Genomic DNA, 22841 nt, shown 5'->3' with positions numbered 1-22841 from the left:
CACTCGCCTAGCATGCGCGAGGCACTGGGTTCGATTCTCAGCACCACATAAAAATAAAACAAAGATATTGTGTCCACCTAAAACTAGAAAATAAATATTTTTAAAAATGAGATACATTGGTACATCTGTCGTAAAACACATAGCTGAATATGGATGATTATTTCTGGATTCTCTGTTGCATTCAGAAATTAGCCTTGTCTTGCACCAGAACTTCTCTGTGTTAATAATGATAACATTTTATTCGTGTTTGATAGTATAAGCCAACCACCTCGTTTTCTCCTTTAAGATTGTCCGTCTGTTCTAAGTCATTTTCAATTTATACACCTTTTAAAATCATCTTGTCAAATACACATAAACAATCTGTTCTTTTGATTAGAATTACATTAATTCAAAAGATTTATTTGGAAAAACTGAAATTTTAATGGCATTAATGCTTTCAGTTCATAAGTGTGATGTATTTCTTTTAAGTCTTTTAATTTACTCTCAAATTTTTAAAAAAGCTTTTTAAAAATACCTTGCTCATATTTTATTATATATAATTCTATATATTTAAATTTTGATGTTATTTTAAGTGGCATTAAACTTTTTTAATAGTTTGTTGCTAATGTATACAAAGCCATTTATCTCTGCCTTTGGTTTTCAACAGTTTGACAATAAATGTAACTTGTCACATTAAAAAAAAATGAGATACTTTGATATATTTTTGTGTAGCTTCTTACATTTCCTGTTGTGCCAAAAATATTCTTCTTCAGAGATTATCAAGTAATATATATTTACTGTGAGCAATGAAATAATACAAAAATATGTTATGAAAACATCAATAATCCTCTCCCTTCCTGCTCATCAACCCATTTCCAAAGAAGGTGACTAATATCTCTTCCCACCAATATTTTTTAAAACTTCCTGTGATAATATATTCTATTATATGCTGAGTGATCATAAAATTTATAAGAATAAAGGAAGCCAGTATTAAGAACCTGTTTATATAGCCCTCCACACCTTTTTGGACAATCATACCAGCACTTACAAATATATAATATTATCCTAATTTTGCTGTTTTTAATAATATAGTCATGCTGCTTATATGGTATTAACCTACCATTTAGTTTTCTAAATTAACACCGTATTTAGGACATCTCACCAAGATAGTGGCTATCTACCTAATGTAACCTTTTTGATAAAGTGTATCATATTCCATACAAAGGAATGTAAACACATACACAGACACACACGTGTACATAGACACACATGCATACACACACATACATATGTACACATGCACCATGACGTATTTCAGGATTTTCATATTGAGGGAAATTCAAACTGGTGTTGTTTCTGTTTTTTTTTTTTTTAATATTGGGGTTTATTTTGACATAATAATGCAAGCATGGACTCTTTTAAAAATATATATATATATATATATATTTAGTTATAAATGGACACAATACGTTTGTTTATTTTTATGTGGTGCTGAGAATCGAACCCAGTGCCTCACACATGCTAGGCAAGGACTCTACCACGGAGCCACCACCACAGCCCTGTTTTGTTTTTATCCTTCATCAAAATGATATGGTAAACATCCCTAGGTATCTATCATTATATCCTGGTAAATTTTTTTCTATAGAGTACATATATTCCACTAAATAATATTTTTACATCAAAGTCTATGCACATTTTTTTTTCAATTTTAGTGGAGATTGACATTCTACTTCTCTGAAAAGGAAATTATAATTCACATTTTTACCATTGATTTTTAAAAAATTACACACTTCCCCTCATTGAAACCAGTAATGTACAATTTTGGCCAGTCTGGTGGTGTGTGTATGTGTGTGGGGAGCTATGTCTATGTTATTATAATATGCATTAAAAATTAAAATGGAAGTTATGAACATGATTTACCCTTTAGGTAGAAGATACATAATGGTCCAGGTAGGAGCCATGAAATATGCAAATGATGGGTGTATCTTATGTGTTTATTGAACAGTTAACATATATTTATTGACATTCTCAGTTTGGGAAATTGCCTATATTTATTAGCAGTTGGGCTAATAACTTTTTTTTTAATTATCTGTATACTAGGGTCATTAAACTTTTTTGTGTGTGTGTGCTGCATAGTTTTATTTCCCCATGTGCCATTTGCCTTTTTACTTTGTTTATTTTGGCATCTGCCATTAAAAACTTAATCACATAAGTTTATTTCTTTTGGGAAAAGTTTCTACCTCTCCCTTTATGTATCTTCCACCTAAAGAATAAACCACATCCATACTGTCATTTTAACTTTTTAATGCATTTTATACATTTTAAGACTCCAGGCATTTATTTTTATGCATAGCTTAAAATATAGGTGTTTTTTGTTTGTTTTCCTTTTTTCTTTCAGATGGATAGTCAATTATGCCAGGGGTATTTATTTAACAAGCACCTTTCCCAGAAGTGAAGTTCTACTCTCCAGTTCCTCAGATTCATTAGTAAACTCTGTGTCCTGTTAATTAATCTCTGTGTCTGTTCCTGAGACAGTGGTGCCTGATTCTGTTTTCATGGCTTCACAGCAGATGCAGTCTGGAGTAAGGCCGCGTCACTGTTTCTCATAGTTACCTGGGCAAGTCTGTGACATAGACCAGATACCTTGAGAGCACTCGCTGTGGGTTTTGCTGAACTTCTCTTCTGACTCATTTCTGCTTCCTTAGTTGCCAGCGGCATTAAGTGTCCACTTTGGTCTACCTCCCTCTATTTCTGAGTTCATTGAGTGGGACTTCCCTGATCTTTTCATTGTTGTGTATTTTGTTATCAGGTAAGACAAACCTTTGGGGTCTCCTCCTTTGTACAAACTAGAAAAATTAGAACATGTGGACTAAAAATGATGAGTAGGAATCCAGGATTTCCCTTTGTTTAGAGAGAGGGTCTCACAGAGAGGACCCCAGATAGGACTCTCCAAATCTTTGGGGCCCAGAGAATCTTAGCCCACCAGGAAGCCAAGTTTGAGGTGAAGGAGGGGTTTTAGAAGACACCACCTACTGGGACCTCAGGTGGATGGCAGGTGCAGGGTCTCCTACCTGGGTCCTCTGAGCCACCCAGCCAGTCCCTGTCTTGCTTCCATCTTCAAGAAGAGACAAACCCCAGGCCTCTCTACTGGTGCCCACTTTCTCTTTTCTTCCTATGACTACTTATAAAAGTACCCCCAGGGCATCTTGAGAGGGTTAAGACATTGGTAATTTTTCACTAAGATGGGAGGAAGTGGAGAAGGACCTGTAGTCACCTTTGCTCCTCCATTGTGAGGGTGATGATGATGGTTTAGTGAAGCCTTCAGACTCGGGATCAACTTATTTGTAATGTGCTCTGACCTCCCCTTTAGGTTAATGATCTGGCCGTGTCCAGCCTCCTCAGTGTCACTACCACCTGGGCTCAGGAAGCTCCCAGTGGTGTTTCAGGAAATTCCACCTTAGTGGAAACTCTGCCACCATGTAGCTTCCTTAGATCTCCTGGGAGAGGTTCTCCTGGAAGAGAAGAATCTCTGTATCATGAGCTACTAATCCTGACTGCTGGTATCCTCTAAGGCATCAGCCTCTCCCCACCGGGCCCCATAGTCTACAGGGTCCCAAAATTTACATCAGACAGGATTTAGGTTCTGAGAACATTCTGTGTAGGAATAAGGGTCAGGAAAATGGTGCTCACTATTTTAAGGTGTTTAAAAAAAAAGTTCTGAATGAATGATTCTTCTGTCTTAGAAAAGATAATAAAAATGTAGTCATCCCTCAGCAACTTTGGCAGATTGGTTCTAGTGTCCTGCTAACACCAACATTTGTGGATGTTAAAATCCCTCATATAAAAACTTGTAGTATTATATGACCTATATTCCTCCTCCTGAGTACTTCAAATAGTGTCCAGATTATGAAACCTAATTTAATGCAAAGACTGTGTGCATAGTTGTTATGCTGTATTGTTTATGGGATGGTGATGAGAGGGAAAAAAAACTATATGTTCAGTTCAGCTGTAATTTTTTTTACAATATTTTTGATCCACGGTTGGTTGATTCTGTGGATGTAGAACCTATGGATATCAAGGGTCAGCTGCACCCAAGAATTCAAACACTTTGGAAAAATATTTACTGATGGTCATAATAAATTTCAGACAGCACATCTTTGTGCTCCAAATAAAATTCAAGAGAAGATGGATATTAGGCACCACTAGATGAAAATGAGAAGTAAAATCACCAAGTAAGATGGAAAGGGAACTGAATGAGACTGGGAATTATTTTTTAAAATATAGAAAAATAATGCAGGCATGAAATTGCTCTTAGTCAAAAAGAGATTGGCCATTGCAGAAAGATGAAATGCTGGTATACAGGAAAACTTGGGAATTTCTTCTAAATCTTAAAGAAAGAGCCAATGAGGAATAAAAATAATGGGGAAAATGTAGATGCCAAATGTACAGGTAATGTGTAGATAACGGTAGCTTCTGAAAAACAGAACAAATCGAGCACAACAGAAAGATAAAAATAAGCTTGCATCAAAGGTCTCTTTCAAATATGTGGATCCGATAAATCAGTGGTTTTGCCTTTATCTGTACTTGTGAAATTTTGTCAGCAGTATAATTTTAATATGTTTTGTTTTCAGAGCACTTCAAATTCCATAGAAAAATTACGTAGACTCTAAAGAGAATTTTGTCATTTCCAGAATGTCATGTAGTTGGAATCAGGCCTTGTGTACCATCTTCCGATTGGCTTCTCTCACTTAGTAATATGCATTTTAAGTTTCCTCCAAATCTTTTCACAGTTTAAAAGCTCATTTCTTTGTCACACGGAATAATATGCTCCATTTTCTGGATGTGCCAGTTTTTTAAATCCATTCATCTATTGAAGGGCAATTTTGTAGCTGCCAAGTTTTGGCAATTATGAACAAAGATCCTGTACACACAAATGCACAAGGTTTTGTGTGGACATGTTTTCAGTTCAATTGGGTAAATACCGAGGAGTACCACTGCTGAATCCCACAGTGGTAATATGTTTAGATTTGTAATAAACTGCCAACTGTCTTCCAAAGTGGCTCTACTACTTTGCATTCCTACCAGCAATGAATGAGCATTCCTGTTGCTCCACGTCTGTTCTGACATTTGGCATTTTCAGTGTTTGGGATTTCAGCCCTTCTAGTAGGTACATGGTAGTGTTCTTTTTTTTTTTTTTTTTTAATTTGCAATTTCTTAATGATATAAGAAATTTCATGTGCTTACTTGCCATCTTCATATATTCTTCGATGAAGTGTTTATTAAGATATTTTGCCCCATTTTTAATTCATAAGTTTTAAAACCTTTTAAAGAAATGAATTCATTTAAGCAAGACCCCTGATTGGGAAGGAAGAAAAATCTATGTATTTTTTTCCAATCATTTATCTGAATTTAATGACAGATTGCCCTACCTGTAATAACGGAATGCAAAATAGTTACATAGTTGTCCTTGGTTTTGTAATGATAAGTGGAAAGCGTCAATATTCTGTCACTGAAAATATAAAATATATGCAAGGATTTTTATGTTGTTTTGTTAAAATAGTGGGGGCCACAGAATTTACTGGAATATAAATATAAGAACTGAGTATGACTTTAATGGAGAAAGTAGGTTTTTTTTTAAATAGGACCAGTACTTTTCCTCATCCCATCTCCATTTACTGTTAATCAAAACACTGTTGGCATTTAATTTAAATAATGAAATATGGCTATGCATATACAACACCCACATTTATATAATAGAGGAGAAGATGAATGAACAGAGGAATTCATATGGAATAGGATGTGGTAGAACAAATTGCAGTTATCTAATTGAGATAGTATTCTTGATTTGTAAGAGTAGCTTTCTGAAGGAAAGTATCAGATTCCCTTTTCAATAGACACCTCCTGTCAGCACTGGAACATATCAACTGAATCTTGGTCCTCCATTTTCAACTACACAGGCATCTGTTTCATAGGTTGGTTGTCCGTCCAATTGCAATGTGATGATGTCTTACTAACAAACCCAGTCATTCTCAAGACTTTCATTAGGCACCCTTCCTCCCCTAGTACTGAGGCTCAAACTCAGGGCTCCAGTACAGAGGAATTATCCCTGTACCTCTAGGCAGGTGCTCCACCACTGAGCTACATCCCCAGCCTCTGCCTCTGAATTTTAAACCTTATCATCACAGAACCATCCTTCCCTGTCACCTTTCCATTAAGATGATCAGTGCTCCTGGTCTTGACTTTTTCCTTGGGCTTTTCATGAGCCATGGTGAGTGTCAAGCATACTGTCAGCACCAGGAGTGGTAGAATAAACCCCCGTTTTTAATGGGGTTGTTATTTAGAACTATTTGAAAACATCCCAGTCTTCCTTCTGACTGATTTCTAGTTTTAATTCCATTGTGTTGAGAGCAGACTTCGTATGCTTTTTATTCTTTTAACTTTGTTAAGATATGTTTGACGGCCCAGAATGTGGTCTATCTTGATAGACGTTGCAGATGAGTTTAAGAGTGTGTATTCTGCCATTGTTGGATGACCTGGCCTGTCGATGTCAATGATGTCAAGTTCATTGATGGTGCTTTTGAAGTCACCTGTGTTCCTACTGATTGTCTACCTTGTCTACCTGCTGGATTGGTCCGTTCCTCGCAGAGACTTTAAAGTCTTCATTGTGAAGTGGACTTGTCTTTTTCTTTCTATAGTTCTATCAGTTATTGCCTCTTATTTTGGTGCTCTGCATATACATAAAGGATTATTGTGTCTTTCTGGATTAGTGACCTCCCTGTAATGTAATGCCCATCTTTTCTGATAATTTGCCTTCCTCTGAAGTCTTCCCTATCCAAAATATTAATGTAGCTCCCACTTTATTTTGATTAGTGTTGGTAACACTAATCCAGTCCTTTACTTTTAATCCATATGTACTATATATTAAAGTGGGTTTCTTGTAGACAACATATAGTTGAGTCTTGTTTTATGATCCTGCTTTGACAATCTGTCTTTTCATTGGCATATTAAGACAATTGGATTAATATCCACTATGTTTGGTACTTATTTTCTATTTGTTGCCCCTGCGCTTGCTCTTGTTTGTCTTCGACAATTTTTCTTTTGTGATTTTAATTGAACATTTTGTCTGACTTTGTTTTTTCTTGATATGTTTTTTAAACATATCCATTCTACACTTTTTAAAAAAAAATTGTTGTTTCTCTGGATTTACAATATTCCCTTACAACTAATTCCAGTCCATTTTTAAATCACAATACTGTTTCATAATTAGTGGGGAGTAACTTTTAGGAACAAAGTATTCCTAAATCTGAATACATTATTGCTACTAGTATTTCTTGTAAAATTTTAGCTGTTATGCCAATTAAGAATAAGGAAAAAAAGTCTTTATTTTTACCTTCAACTCTTCCTTCTGCACTGTTCTTCCATATCATTTTCTTCTTTCTAAAAAAGTTATGTTTAATGTATTTTGGGTTTTGTTTTTATTTTTGTTTTTGTTTTTTGTTGTTGTTGTTGTTTTTGTACTGGGGATTGAACTAAGGAGTACTCAACCACTGAGCCACATCCCCAGCCCTATTTTGTATTTTATTTAGAGACAGGTCTCACTGAGTTGCTTAGTGCCTAGCTGTTGCTGAGACTGGCTTTGAACTCGAGATCCTCCTGCCTCAGCCTCACAAGCTACTGGGATCACAGGCATAAGCCACCTCGCCCGATTAACATTATTTTAAATGAAGCAGTTTATTTAGCATTAAACATTCAGGCAAGAATGCAGATATTATCCATAATTGATTGAATATTAATGATTAATGTGATAAAAATAATTCGGATTATCAATGATAAGTTAATCTTAATCACAATGATTTTATTTTTCCCACTTATCTTCCCTTTATCTATTTATAAAATTACTCTTTTATGGAGTAGTATACTGTTGTACTTCTCATTTATTTGTATAGTGTGATGCCATCTGTTTTAATCAGTTTCATAAACATTTTTGGTATTTTGTGATATAGAAGATGGCAATTGATAAACAGTAGATGGTGTATGATTTTTATAGGTTCCCTTTATGCAGTAGAAATAAGGAATTTTTTGGTTAATTTAGTGTGTGTGTGTGTATTTTACTTCTATTTTTTAATTGTTTTAGTTGTTCATTTTAGATTTACATGACAGTAGAGTGTGTTTTGACATACCATACATACATGGAATATATAACTTATTATAATTAGGATCTCATTCCTGTGGTTGAACATGATGTGAAATTACACTGGTCATATATTCATATATGATCATAAGAAAATTATGTCTGATTCATTCTACTGTCTTTCCTATTCCCACCCCTCTCCCTTTCCTCCATTCTCCCTTGTCTAATCCAATGAACTTCTATTCTTCCCCCTGCCCCCATTATTGTGTGTTAGCATCTACATATGACAGAGAACATTCAGCCTTTGTTTTTTGGGGGGACTGGCTTATTTCACTTAGTATGATATTCTCCAGTTCCATTAATTTACTGACACATGCCATAATTTCATTCTTCTTTATAGCTGAGTAATAGTCCATTGTGTATATATATACACCCCAGTTTCTTTATCCATTTATCTGTTGAAGAGCACTTAGTTTGGTTCCATAGCTTAGCTATTTTGAATAGAGCTGCTGTAAACATTAATGTGTCTGTGTCACTGTAGTACACTGATTTTAAGTTCTTTTGGTATATACACCGAGGAGTGGGATAAGTAGGTTAAATGGTGGGTCCTTTCCAACTTTTGCTGAGGAATCTCCACACTGCTTTCCATAGTGGTTATGCCAATTTGCAGTCCAAATAGCAATGTATGAGTGTACCTTTTACCCATATCCTCACCAACATTTATTGTTACTTGGTGTTCTTGATAATTGCCATTCTGACTAAAGTGAGATGGAATCTCAGTGTAGTTTTAGTTTGTATTTCTCTAGTTGCTAGAGATGTTAACATTTTTTCATGTATGTGTAGACCATTCCTATTTCTTCTGTGAAATGCCTGTTCAGTTCCTTTGCCCACTTATTGATTGGATTATTTGTTTTTTTGTTGTTGTTTTTGGTGTTGAGTTTTTTGAGTTCTTTGTATATCATGGAGATTATTGCTCTGAGATGCAGGTGGCAAAGATTTTCTCCCACTCTGTAGGCTGTCTTTTCGCGTTCTTGATTATTTCCTTTACTGTGAAGAAGCATTTTAGTTTGATATCATCTTATTTATTGATTATTGATTTTACTTCTTGTGCTTTAGGGGTCTTCTTGAAGATGTTGGTTCCTAAGGCAATATGATGGAGAGTTAGGGCTATCTTTTCTTCTGGTAGGTTCAGGTTCTCTGGTCTAATTCCTAGGTCCTTGATCCACTTTGAGTTGAGTTTTGTGCAGGGTGAAAGATAGGGTTTAATTTAATTTTATTATATATGGATTTCCAGTTTTCTAGCATCATTTATTGGAGAAGCTGTCTTTTCTCCAATGTGTGATTATGGTGTCTTTGTATAGTATGAGATAACTGTATTCATGTGGGTTTGTCTCTGTGCCTTCTATTGTGTACCATTGGTCTTCATGTCTGTTTTGGTGCCAATTCATGCTGCTTTTGTTTCTATAGCTTGTAGTATAATTTAAGGTCTGATATTATGAGGGCTCCTGCTTCACTTTTCTGGCTTAGGTTTGTTTTGGCTGTTCTGGGTCTCTTTATTTTTTCCAAATTTATTTCATGATTGCTTTTCCTATTTCTATGAAGAATGTCATTGGAATTTTAATAGGAATTGCATTAAATCTGTATAGAACTTTTGGAGTGCGGACATTTTCACAATATTAATTCTGCCTATCCAAGAACATGGGTGATCTTTACATTTTCTAAAGTCTTCTTCAATTTCTGTCTTTAGTGTTCTATAATTTACATTGTAGAGGGTTTTCACCTTTTTTGTTAGATTGATTCCCAAGTATTTTATTTTTTTATTTGTTGAGGCTATTGTGAATGGGATAGTTTTTCTAATTTTTCTTTCAGCTAATTCATTTCATTGTTGTTGTATATGAACACAATTGATTTATGGGTGTTAATTGTATATCTTGCTATTTAGCTTAATTCACTTATGAGTTCTAGAAGCTTTCTGGTGTTGTTTTTTTTGCGGGGGGGGGGGTCTTTTAAATATAGAATCATGTTCTCAACAGATAGGGGTGGTTTGAGCTCCACTTTTCTTATTCATATCCCTTTAATTTTCTTCTCTTGTCTAATTGCTCTGGATAGAGTTCCAAGGACTATGTTGAATAGAAGTGGCGAAAGAGGGCATTCCTGTCGTGTTACAGTTTTTAGAGGGAATGCTTTCAGTTTTTTTCCATGTAGAATGATGTTGACCTTGGTTTTAGCATATAGCTTCTTTAATGTTGAGGTATTTTCCTACTGTCCCTAGTTTTTCTAGTTTTTTTGAGCAGAAATTGATACTCCATTTTGTTAAATGCTTTTTCTGCATCTATTGAGATAATTATGTGATTCTTGTCTTTAAAATCTATTGATGTGATGAATTATGTTTATTGATTTCCATATGTTGAACCAACCCTGCATCCCTGGGATGAGCCCCACTTGATCATGGTGCACTATCTTTTTAATATGTTTTTGTCTATGATTTGCTAGTATTTTATTAAGAATTTTTGCATCTATGTTTTCAGGGATATTGGTCTGAAGTTTTCTTTCCTTGATGTGTTTTTGTCTGGTTTTGATATCAGGGTGATACGAGCTTCGTAGAATAACTCTAGAAGTGTTCCCTCCTTTTCTATTTCATGGAACAATTGGAGGAGGATTGGTGTTAGTTCTTCTTTGAAGGTCTGGTAGAACTTGGCTGAGAATCCATGTGGTCCTGGGCTTTTCTTGGTTGGTAGGCTTTTGATGGTGTCTTCAATTTCATTGCTTGCAATTGATCTGTTTAAATTTACTGTGTCCTCCTCATTCAATTTGGGTAGGTCATATGTCTCTAGAAATTTTTCAATGTCTTCAAGATTTTCTATTTTATGGGAGTATAAATTTTCAAAATAGTTTCTGATTATCTTTAATATTTCAGTAGTGTCCATGTTGATGTTTCCTTTTTTTCTTCATGAACTTTAGTAATTTGAGTTTTCTCTTTCTCTTTATTAACATGGCTAAGGGTTTATCAATTTTATGTTTTTAAAGAACCAACATTTTGTTTTGTCAGTTTTTTGAATTGTTTCTTTTGTTTCAATTTCATTGATTTCATCTCTGATTTTAATGTATTTTTTTTACTTCTACTGCTTTTGGTGTTGATTTGTTCTTTTTTTTTTCCCCCTAGGGTATTGAGATGTAATGTTAGGTTATTTATTTGGCAATTTTCTGTTCTTTTCATGAATGAGCTCAATGCAATGAACTTTCCTCTTAGAACTGCCTTTATGTCCCAGAGATTTTGATCTGTTGTATTGCTATTCTCATTTACCTCCAAAGTATATTTTTTATTTCATCCATTACTTCTTTTGCTATCCATTGGTCATTCAATATTCAGTCTCCAGGTGTTAGAATAGCTTCTATTTTTTATTTTATCATTGATTTCTAATTTCCATCTATTATGATATGGTAAAATGCAGGGTATCATCTCTGTTTTCTTGTATTTGCTTTGTGGCCTGAGATATGGTCTGTTTTAGAGAAGGATCCATTTGCTGCTGAGAAGAAAGTATATTCAACCATTGATGGATGAAATACTTAACTCTCTATATAAAGTCTAAATTATTGATTGTATTATTTAGTTCTATAGTTTTATTATTTAGTTTTTGTTTGGAGGAGTTTTTATTATTTAGTTTTTGTTTGGTGAGAGAGGTGTGTTAACATCACCCAGTATAATTGTGTTGTGGTCTGTTTGATTCTTGAAATTGAAAAGGATTTGTTTGATGTATGTAGATGCTCCATTGTTTGGGGCATACATATTTAGGATTGTTATATCTTGTTGATGTATAATTTCCTTAAGTAATATGAAATTTACCAGATGACCTAACCCTCTTTGGATTTTTTTTTTCTTTTTTAGCATGCTTCATAATTTTTTGTTGAATGGTAGAGAAGATGTACTATGTAAAAGGAACTGTAGTAAACAGACTTTTAGTGATATGGTGGTAAGGTATAGGAGAAGGGAATGTGTCTACATCCTGTGATGAGGCTCAATCTTTTGCTGAGTGTGTGCACCTGGGTTGTGAATTTCACCAGGGCTTTGCAGTTTATTTTCCTCTTAGGAGGGACAGAATGGCCAGAAGAAGCTGAAACTGAGTTTTTCCCTTCTCTCCAGGTGGTTAGGTATTGGAAAACAAAACAACAATAAAAAAAATTCAGTAGTTTAAACTTTGGTAAAATAATTTCTCTTGCAGGCAGACCTTGTTGAAAAAAATACAATGGTCTGGCATATTTCAAAAAGGTAACTTTTCTTTCCCTTGGTGGATTTTTTTCCCTGGTTAGTTTTTAATTTTTTTTTTTTCCTTTTCTCTGAAACTCACTGTGAGAACCTGGTAGAACTCCTGGAGGTAAAAGTGGGGCCTTCTCATGCCTGGGTCCCTTTGGAGGACTTACTTAACTTTCAGACTTGTCCACATTGAGTCTGCAGCAATTAGTTAATTACTGTATATATATATATATATATATATATATATATATATATATATATATATATATATATATATATAAAACTTTATATAATCAAAAGCTAAATAATATATATGTAAAGCCCTAAGTATATTACCAAAGGAATGAATTATAAAGAGAAAATTTTAATAGATGCCACTATAAGATAAAACTTGAATAAAGTACAGTGACTCTCCCAAAGTGATAATTCCCTAAAAGGCAAATGGAAAATTGGGGGAAGTCTTTGCATATTGATAAGTCAACGGTCTCATAAATAAAAGAATTCTTACAGACTTTATAAATAAGGATTACATGAGTAATCTCATAGGAAAATTAGCACCTGGCATTGATGAGCAATTAACTATGGATAATAAAAGAAGTTGAAAAACATAATCTAGAAGGAAACTAACTTCTTGATCAAAAATACCATTTATTATTTTGATTTCATATGTATATTTGATAGTGATTTCTTAGAATGAAAAGGTTACTGTGGAAAACAAAATACTTCTGAGTTATTTTTTAATGTTTAGTTTTTAAAATTTTAAATGAACACACAATATCTTTATTTTATTTTTTTATGTGGTGCTGAGGATCAAACTCAGTACCTCATGCATGGAGGACGAGCACTCCACCACTGATCCATAACCCCAGCTCCTGAGTTATTCTTTATAGTACAGTGACCTTTCTAATGGGTATTTAGAAGTGCATAACAACAGCTCTGAGGTTCCAATCCATGATTATCTTTTTAATGTATTTCAATTACATTATTATTTTTCTAATATGTTTAAATTAACTGTCAAGAATTATAGAATAAATTTTAACTGCAGAATTTGTCATAGAGGACTAATTAGGAGATGAGTGTAAAATCTTTCTGAACAGACATCTGTCCAGTTGTTATAATAGCAAAAAAATAAACTGATCAGGCAGTAGTCATCAGCATGGACATGAAGATGCTCATTTGCTCCATTTTATCCAGGCATATCTTTTTTATGATTGCTTGGTTTACAAAAAATGGAACCCAGCTGCTTTTTTGATCATTTTACCTCCCAGAAAAATACAGTTCATAATGGTGAAAAAATAAAAACACAATTTCCAGCCAGATGCCAGAGGCTTGGGAGGCTGAGGCAGAGGATCACGAGTTCAAAGCCAACCTCAGCAATTGCGAGGTACTTAGCAACTCAGTGAGACCCTGTCTCTAAATAAAATACAAAAATAAGGCTGGATGTGGCTCAGCGCTTGAGAGTTCCTGAGTTCAATTCCTAGTACCAAAAAATCCCCGTAATTTCCAACAAGAGAAACACATTCATATAGTAAAATATGTCACCATTACGAACTGTGTTTTTCTAGGGGTAAAAAAAGCAGTTTGGTTCCTTTTTTTTTTTTTTTTGAGGGGTAAACCAAACAATCAGAAAAAAGATATGCCTGGATAGAATGGAACAAAATGAGCATCTTCATGTCCACATTGGCAATTGATTGCTGCCTGCTCAGATTGCCCATGAACTGATCCATAACCCCAGCTCCTGAGTTATTCTTTACAGTACAGTGAACTTGGGTCTTTGTTTCCTATTAGAAATTCTGAGTGTAGATTTGTTGCAAAATCAGAAAATAATGATTTTTAACAATACTTTAAACTCTAGTCATTATTGATGAAAGGGGTTTTGTTCTTTATAAAAAAAAAATTAGCAGATTTGTAGTTTCCATTCTTGTTTCTTATTTGTATTGTGGCCTGTTTGGAATCCGCATTGTGACTTTAAAAACATAGTAAAGTACTGATTTTATTTTTTTAAGATTGTCCTGGGAGAGGCCCAGATGGTGAGGAATTGCAAGTGTATTTGATGCAGCACCAGGTCTTTGGGGGCTTCTTTTCTTTTTCTCTGCCTGCTGATCCATTTTTATCGCTGTTTTTCTGGGTCAAAATATCTCCCTCCCAACGGGAAGACCGGTGATGTATGTCTCCTGAATGGGGCTCTGCAGGGATGTTAGACGAAGTGGATTCCAGATGAGATCCTCTCTCTGGAACCTTGGAGAGACTTGGCAGTCTGCAGAGACCTTCAAATAAGGGTCCTCTGGGGGAAGAGGTTTGACGTGGTCTTGCGCTTATTGTATTTTGGAAATTTGCCAACTCTGAGCCTTAATTTCCTCATTTAGAAAATAGTTTTGAAGTTTCTACTAGGCTAAGCATTTTTAGACAGTGGTCAATAGATAAGATTCTTGAATACTTGGAACCTACTGACCTGAAATTAGAAAATTAATTCTTACCTAAGAGGGTTAGGTGAAAGTTTGTGCTTCACACCTAGAAAGTTCTCCATGAGTGTCCGTTCATTTTTTTCTCTTTGTTCATTCTGTGCAAGTCATTCATGCATAGCTTGGTCTCATCAGTGCTTAGAGATCCCCAGAGAACGGATTTCCTCTTTCAGTTCTGTGTCTTGGTTCCATTGACTAGTATACAAGAACTATTGAGTGATGTTCCCAGGAGTTGCTTGCCTGTCCTGGATTCTAGAAATGAAACAGGTTGCTCCTATACATCCCGGTGTTTTTGCTGAGAATCAGCTTAATTGGAGAAGCTAAGGATTGTGGTTTGGTACAGATTGCTTGAGGTTTCATGGCACGGGGTCTGTCCAAAAGCATGTTGTCACTGCTTTCATTTATTCAGCATCCAGGTGGTTTTCTTGGGCTACCATTGTGTTTGGCTCAACCTGAACATGTAAGCTCTTGTCAGTTACCCACCTCCTCTAAGTATTGCCAACCTAAGACTGCCAAACAGGCAAGCACCTAAGAGGTCATATGAGTTGCACAAACAAGTTCAGAGGAGGGTCACGCTCAGAAATACTGTGAGTGACAGGATTTCATCCTGCTCAAAATAAACATTGATGACGCAATGTTATGCCTGTTTTTCTGGAACCTAGAATGGTTCTCCTCAAAGGATGAAGCATTCCACATTCCAATACTGCATTAGGCCATTGCCATCCAAGCCCATGCAGACCTGAATAATGAAGGGATGCGGACGCTGGGAGATTCGTGTGCAATGTGGAATGAGTCCAGGTTTTGCCAGGTGTTGAGTCAGCAATGCTTTCCCTGTGCACCTGTCTTCTCTAAGCTTTCTCTAAATTGCTGCATCTTCCTTCATCTCTTTCCTTATCATGATGATCACGTAAATCAGAATTGAGAGTGAAAGAGAGCTGGGGCAGGAGAAGGAAGTTTGCTTCAGGATGGTGGCACAAGCTGCAGAGGTGTATGGTTGTCATTTGCACTTCATGCTCCCACACCAGCTTTGACTTTAACTGCAGACATGGCCCATGTGTTAAAAACCCTAGGGGGACCTATTGGCATCGGTGTACTTTTCAAACTCACTCATTCTGTAGAGCCGTGGTGGGAAAACATGGAAGTCCCTATGAAAAAAAGTTTGTAACATATCAAATATTATTTAAAAATGAGATGAAACTGTTTAAGGCTCCTTTCCCCTGTGGTGTACAGACTTAGACATTAGTTACTTTATTATTTTATATTTTACCTTATGCAGGACCAACTCTCCGCTGACATGTACAGTTTTGTGGCCAAAGAAATCGACTATGCAAACTACTTTCAAACGGTAAGGGTCCAGAAAGGTGAGATTGCATGAAAGTGTTAGTAAGATTCATGGCGTGGATAGAAAGGGAATGTGGGCGTGGAACTCAAGGCTTCTCCCTTAGTTAGCACATCATGGAAAAGAGTGAAACTGTTCTATCATGAATATTCTGCCTTCCTTACTCCTTATAGGGGTTTCTTCAAAAACGTAAGAATAAAACCCAGGCCTCTCCCTGGATTTGTTGCAGTTCAGTCATCAATTACACTGAATGATAGCTGAAAGCAATCTTGCCACCTTTCCTAGTTGACATCTGGCAGTGCTTGGAAGCATTTCTGATCATCACAGCTAGGGAGGGATATTGTCATCTTGTAGATGATAGACCAGGGATGCTGCTAAGTTTCTCACAATATGTAGGGCAGCTCCCTACCACCGAGATTTGCCCACTCCCCCAATATATTAGTAGGACCAATGTTGAGAAAACTTGGTCTGGGACAGTAAGGGTCTTGAGGAGAATAGGAAAATAACCACCTCATCCCAAGTGAGCACTGGTTTTGATATAGGTTTTTGCCGTAGTGGCAAATAGGTGAATAGTGATTGATATGTGACCTGTTTACCTGCCTCTTACCAATGGAAGCAGATTTAGAGTTGAGAAAGAGGAAGAAACAGGATCTGAATCACCTACACTTAAATGATCCAGTTTAGATAATGAGGACTCTTGCTGTTTAGCAGGGTAAATGCAAAACAAGTGAAACAACAACAACAACAACAACAAAATAGTCCTCAGAGAAATAGTACAAAATGACAGATTGTCCTGTTCACCTGCTTGTGTTGAGACTAAAACTCTAGAAAGCACACACTCTGTCTATATATACATATACATGTGTGTGTGTCTGTATACACACATATACTTATATATATTTATTTTTTATATGATCAGGGAAGTGATGGAATGATAAGGAAGGGGAGTAAAAATTAAAACAGGAGAATTCTTGAAAAGGAGACGTGCTGTGTGGAGTATGGTAGAAGTGCTATGTGCTATTAGCAGTCTTCGAACATTTTTATTACTGGCCCAGACATTCATGTGTTTCTTCCTTTCTGCAAAAGAGCTGATATCTATTATTCCCAACTTGGAGAGTTAATTTTACAATAGTATTTTTTCCAAGTGCATTCTGTCAGTCTCAGTTGTGAAGGTGAGACTTGACTTTAGACTTTCTGAAACCAACGAAATATCAGCATTCCAAGCCTTATTAGATTGTCTAATTGTCCCTTGGGTACTATTTATTTACTTATTCTGTTAACTTTGTTAAAAAAAAAATCTGCATTAGTTTTCCATCAGTGTTATTGGTATTTCCTCTCCACAGCAAGGATTCAGAGCTGTTCCCTCCCCCTCTGTCCTCCATGCCCACTCTTGGGGACAGGAGAAGGAGATTCTGAAAATAAATGAAGTAACTGTTGCTCATGGGTTTTCCCTTGCCGTTATCCACATGTCAGCTGTGTTTTAATTTAATGGGATGATCAGAGTAGAGCACCATGAGGAATTTGTTCTTCGGGCTGCACCATGACAGTCAGAGCAAGTTCACCTCCCAGTGTACCTAAAGAGGATCCCAGGTCCAGTTTATGTTTTCAGATCAGCTCGAAGTTAAACTAAGTTGGCAGAAATTGAAGACGTATATACAGATTGATTTAGCCCGTACATATTGTAGAGGCAAATGAATTTCTAAGTGTATTTCCCATTTATAATTACCTTTTCTTGTACCTCTTTTGCTACCTTTTGCTTATAGGATGGGATTGCAGGAAAGGTAGGGTGGTGGCTAAGACCAAGCTTTCTAAGCCAGGCTCCAGCACTGGGGAAGCTCCCTTATTTTTTCATAGTTCACCTACCTCTCAAAGGCAGGAGTCTTAATTCTTAGTCTACTGTGACAGGCTGAAGCATGACTATCATCCTACATGGGTTGGAGGAGGGAACAGGGGGCTCCATCTCCCTCCCCCATGAGTAACTACCTTCATGCAGAACCTGCTACGTGCAACAGAGGAGCCTGTGTTCCTGCCGTTCAGCACAGGGTAATGCTTCTGCTTGTGTTTTTCTCAGCTAATAGAAGTGCAAGCTGAATACCACAGGAAGTCACTGACACTGTTGCAGGCTGTATTGCCTCAAATAAAAGCACAACAAGGTAAGCAGATGCCTTCCCTGGGAGGGGAATCTTGGGAGCCTGCTTACCTTCCCAGATAAGACCATCTCCTTGCATTTTGGTCACTGTTTAGATGAGCCCCTAGAACTTTGTAAGATGGTATTGATCCAGTCGTAGTCAAGTCAAGCGCATCCAAAAACGAACCCCACCCAGGATGAATCAGGGGTGTGTCACATTAACCCCAGCACTGATGGATACAGCCGGCTGCCCACCTACCCTCTCCCTCATCCCCAATCCCCAACTGGGCTGCCATTTTTTTTTTTTTTTGGTAGTCTTAGGAGAATCTGAATGACAAGAGAAAAGAAAGATAATGTGAGTGACCTTCTCAAACTGCTGACTGACCTCTTTCTTGCTTCTCCTCCTCAGAGGCCTGGGTTGAGAAACCCTCCTTTGGGAAGCCACTGGAGGAACATCTCACCATCAGCGGCCGAGAGATTGCCTTCCCCATCGAGGCGTGTGTGACCATGCTGCTGGAGTGTGGGATGCAGGAGGAGGTAGGGTGGAGCATAGCCAGACCCAGCTATGAGCAGGTCACCTCTTCCAAGAGGCAGCATCTCTGGGGTCTTCTCTCCTGTATCGTCTCCCTGCTGGCCCCCTCCAATTCAAACACAAAGGCAGGGGATGTGGTTCGGCCCCCTCTCCTGCAGACACAAACTGGTCCTGATTTTTCTTCATTTTATATTGAGAGTGGAGGATTGTGGGCAGCTTGCTACATCTGGCCCTGAGGACTGGATGTGCAGATTTGACTTGTTGTTTCTTCAGACTTAATGTGATTTGATGACTTTGGCATTCTATTGCTGCTGTTACTACGCCAACTCATTCTCTCTCCTCCTCCTGTTGTATAAAAAATTTCCTAATTCCCAAAATAGAGCTCTTAAGGTTTTGGATCACAGCTCTTTTATAGACATCCTCAAAATTTGATTGATAGCAGCATTAGAAAGTATTTTTAAAGAACTGCCTATAAAAAAAAAAGATCTATGAGAAATTGCTGGTGGCTGTAGTTTTTATTGCTGTGTGAATTGTTTCCTGGGAGATAAGAGCCATCTTTCTTTGCTCCAGTAGGTTCTTTTAACACCTTTATCCGATATTCCTTTGATCTGATCACCTAGTCCATGTCTATTTAGACCACTCATGCATTTATTACTAAACAAAGTGTAAAATGAGATAGGAGGGTTATAAACAGCATAGCATCTATCCAATAAGCACGGTTCATCAAAAACAGGCTGCAACTCAAGTAAGCACTGGGTCACATGGGAAAAACTAAGGTTTCTAAGTGGAAGAAGAGGAAGCCAATGAACGTTCATCTCAGTGTTGGCTGTTTCCATGTGCCAGGCCTATTTGAGATGCTAGATATTCAAAAAGGAGTGGGAATAAATGTTTCATTTTCACCCCATTTATGTGCCTTCGCATTTGTCATCAATTAAGAAAGAAGAATTCTCTTTGATATCTGAGAAATAGTTTCACGAAGGTGGTGAACTGGGCTTTTTAGCCCCTCTATTTTATTTTTTTAAATGATGGAAATATGTATACACACAAAGATAAGAAAATGATCCCTATCCCCCAGCTTCGGGTCAATCTGGTTTAATCTCTACCTCCATTTTCTGCCTCCTAATACCTGCTTTGGATATTTTGAAGCTAATTTCAGATGTTGTGTCATTTCCACAAAGTGCTTTAGAATGTATTTCTTAAAGATAAGGAATATTCTAAAATATAGTTGCAACAGTAGTATTATAGCAAAAAATAACAGTAGTGTACTAACATCATTACGTATCTAGTCGGTGTCAATTGGTTCTCAAAGAATGGACTCTGACATCTCTAGTCTTTCCTCAACTTTCCTGTCTCTGCCCTTTCTGGGCCATTCTGCCTCTGGACAAATCTTGCACTCAATTAATCTCTCTCTCCTTCTCTTTCCTCCTACTTCTCCTTTCCCTCCCCTCTTCCTTTTTCTCGCTCCCTCTCTCTTTTTCTTTCACTTTTTCCCTACTTTACATTAGCTCTTTCCCTTTAATAACAAATATGCTTAGGTGTCCCGTAACTTAGAAAAAAAATAAATCTTCTTTCAATCTTGCTACAACCTCGGACTCCTTTCCTAATCCCTTGGTTTCTTTCTGCTTTACAATTTCTATGAATAACTCTCGGCATTTGCTGTTTGTGCATAATCGCCACCATTTACTCACTGCACTTCCTTGGTGTGGCTTCTGTCTCCACCCTTACACTGCAGCTGCCCTTGGGGACCCTCAGGGAGCTCCAGGTTGTCAGATCTAGGGCCTCAGTCCCAGCCTCTGGCCACGCAAGTGCCTGATGTTGCTAGTGCAGCCATCCTTGAAGGGCTCCTGGCTGCCGGGCTGGCTGTCCCTTCCTGCCTCCAACCACAGGGCTCTCCCCATTCCCTGTTCTTTCCTGTCATTTACTCCTCATCTCCTAGTGTTTCACATCCACCCCAGTGGGAGAGCTCCACTCCTATGTTGGCACTCTAACATTTCCATGAAAAATTCCCTCTAATACCCATAAAACTACTCACTAGCTCTCTTTATTATTATTTTTTATTTTTTTAGTTATAGATGGACATAATACCTTTATTTTTTTTTAATTTATTTTTATGTGCTGAGGATTGAACCCAGTGCCTCACATGTGCTAGGCAAGTGCTCTACCACTGAGCCATAACCCCAGCCCCGCTAGGTATCTTAATAACGCTTCCCTTAATGGGGCAGTCTCCTCTCGCAGTTATGCAAATATCTGAAGTCTTAGGCACTCATCCACCTTATCCACAGGGCATATGTTCCAGACCCCAAGTGGATGCCCAAAACTATTACCGAACTCTGTATACACTACTAGTTTTTTGGTTTTTTTTTTGCTATACATAAATACTTTAGATTTATACATTAGGTATATATAGTAAGAGATTAGCAGCAACAATAATATACTAGAACACTTGTAACAATATATCATAATAAGCTATTTAAATTATAGAAATGAGTTATTTATTTCTGTAATTTTCCACTTAGTATTTCCAGACTGAAGTTGACCAAGGATAACTGAAACTTATTGAAAGAGAAGTTGCAGATAACGGAGGGTTACTGTATGTAACACTGTCTACCACCAAGTACTGCTAGCTCTTCTCACATGGCTATGGCATAGTGTTGTGAGAGTCTAAACCTCTCCTTAAGTATATTTTATAGCTTGGTCTCTTGGTCATAGTAGCCTTATGGACACATTGCATAGCCTCCTCACATACATGCCAAAGAGACTTGAACGCTGATTTATCTGTCACAACCTCCACTAGGAAGGGAGTTAGCCATCTTAGTAGGCCAGAAACTCAGTATTTCAGACTGAACATTTTCTTCTAAAGGAATCTGGAAATCTGAGTGACCATAAAAGTTTGAAGGAGCAAACAGCCTCATTCTGCCAGCTTGTTTCTCAGCCTGTATTTAGGTCACAGAATGGAGGAAGCTCTTAGGAGCAGTGGTACATGCCTATGATCCTAGCAGCTCAGGGGGCTGAGGCAGGAAGATCAAAAGTTTGAGGCCAGCCTCAGCAACTCAGTGAGACTCTCAGCAACTGAAGGAGACCCTGTGTTGAAATAAAACGGGCTGGGGATATGACTTAGTGGTAAAACATTCCTGGGTTCAATCCCCAGTACCCTAATAATAATAATAATAATAATAATAATAATAATAATATTATAAAAATGCACGAAGTTAACAAGTTGACACAGAAACCACCAGGGCTTCCTGTCTAACTCACCTGGCACTTGGTGCTTCCTTTTCAGTGCTGACCAGCATTTGTCTTCTCTTCCACACACTCTGTTCTCTTCTTTCCATGCCTGGCTTGCTTTGCTCTACAATGTGCAGAGGCTCATTTGAACAAAGTGATGGTAATGCCAAAGTAATGCTAATAATGGAACGTGGAGGCTCCATCATACCCTGTCCCCAGTCTGCCCTTCCTCTGAGGACTTGCTCCTCGTGTGTGTGCACATTCACCCACACCCCTCATAGACCTTTTCTCATCCCACTTGTTAGATCTCCACGTCTGACCTAGGAGCAAATAGCTATCCTAGGACGTATCTTAAGCGTACAGGAACAACAGTTTGAGTGTTCAGGGTTCTATTGGCCAATGGATACTTCCCGAATCGGTATTATGAGCCACCCTGATATCAGGCAGGAAAACAGCACAGTGTAAAGTTAGACCCAGTCCCTACTCTCAAGTTGCCTACGTCTGCAGGAGGAGACCTAAGAAAAGGGGGCAGAAACAATATGGGAAGCTGGTGTTAGAAGAATGTACCTTGGAGGTTTTGCTCTTGTACCTTTGAGTTGCCAACTGTCCGCTAACCCTCTGTCCTGTACGTAGGGACTCTTCCGAGTAGCTCCCTCTGCCTCCAAGCTGAAGAAGCTGAAAGCCGCGCTGGACTGCTGTGTGGTGGATGTGCAGGAGTACTCGGCAGACCCCCATGCCATTGCAGGTGGGCACCCACAGCCTGTTGGCAGGATGCTCTCGGCAAGGCTACATA

General features: G+C 37.5%; 1 protein-coding gene across 7 annotated transcripts in view; it reads left to right on the top strand.

Annotated features, from left to right (window-relative positions):
- The window catches only part of ARHGAP44 (Rho GTPase activating protein 44), a 169898-nt gene that overhangs the window by 113272 nt on the left and 33785 nt on the right, over positions 1 to 22841 (top strand). For all 7 annotated transcript variants that reach the window (XM_081270539.1, XM_081270538.1, XM_081270537.1 and 4 more), the window contains exons 8-11: positions 16101 to 16169; positions 18235 to 18316; positions 18701 to 18828; positions 22682 to 22793. In XM_081270539.1, the coding sequence (XP_081126665.1) occupies positions 16101 to 16169; positions 18235 to 18316; positions 18701 to 18828; positions 22682 to 22793 (391 nt within the window). The remainder of the gene's footprint in view (positions 1 to 16100; positions 16170 to 18234; positions 18317 to 18700; positions 18829 to 22681; positions 22794 to 22841) is intronic.

Source organism: Spermophilus citellus (genome assembly GCF_964194105.1).
Source record: "Spermophilus citellus genome assembly, chromosome: 17".
Taxonomy (NCBI): domain Eukaryota; kingdom Metazoa; phylum Chordata; class Mammalia; order Rodentia; family Sciuridae; genus Spermophilus; species Spermophilus citellus.
Note: the sequence above shows the minus strand (reverse complement) of the source record. Positions and strands in the feature narration are given on the sequence as shown.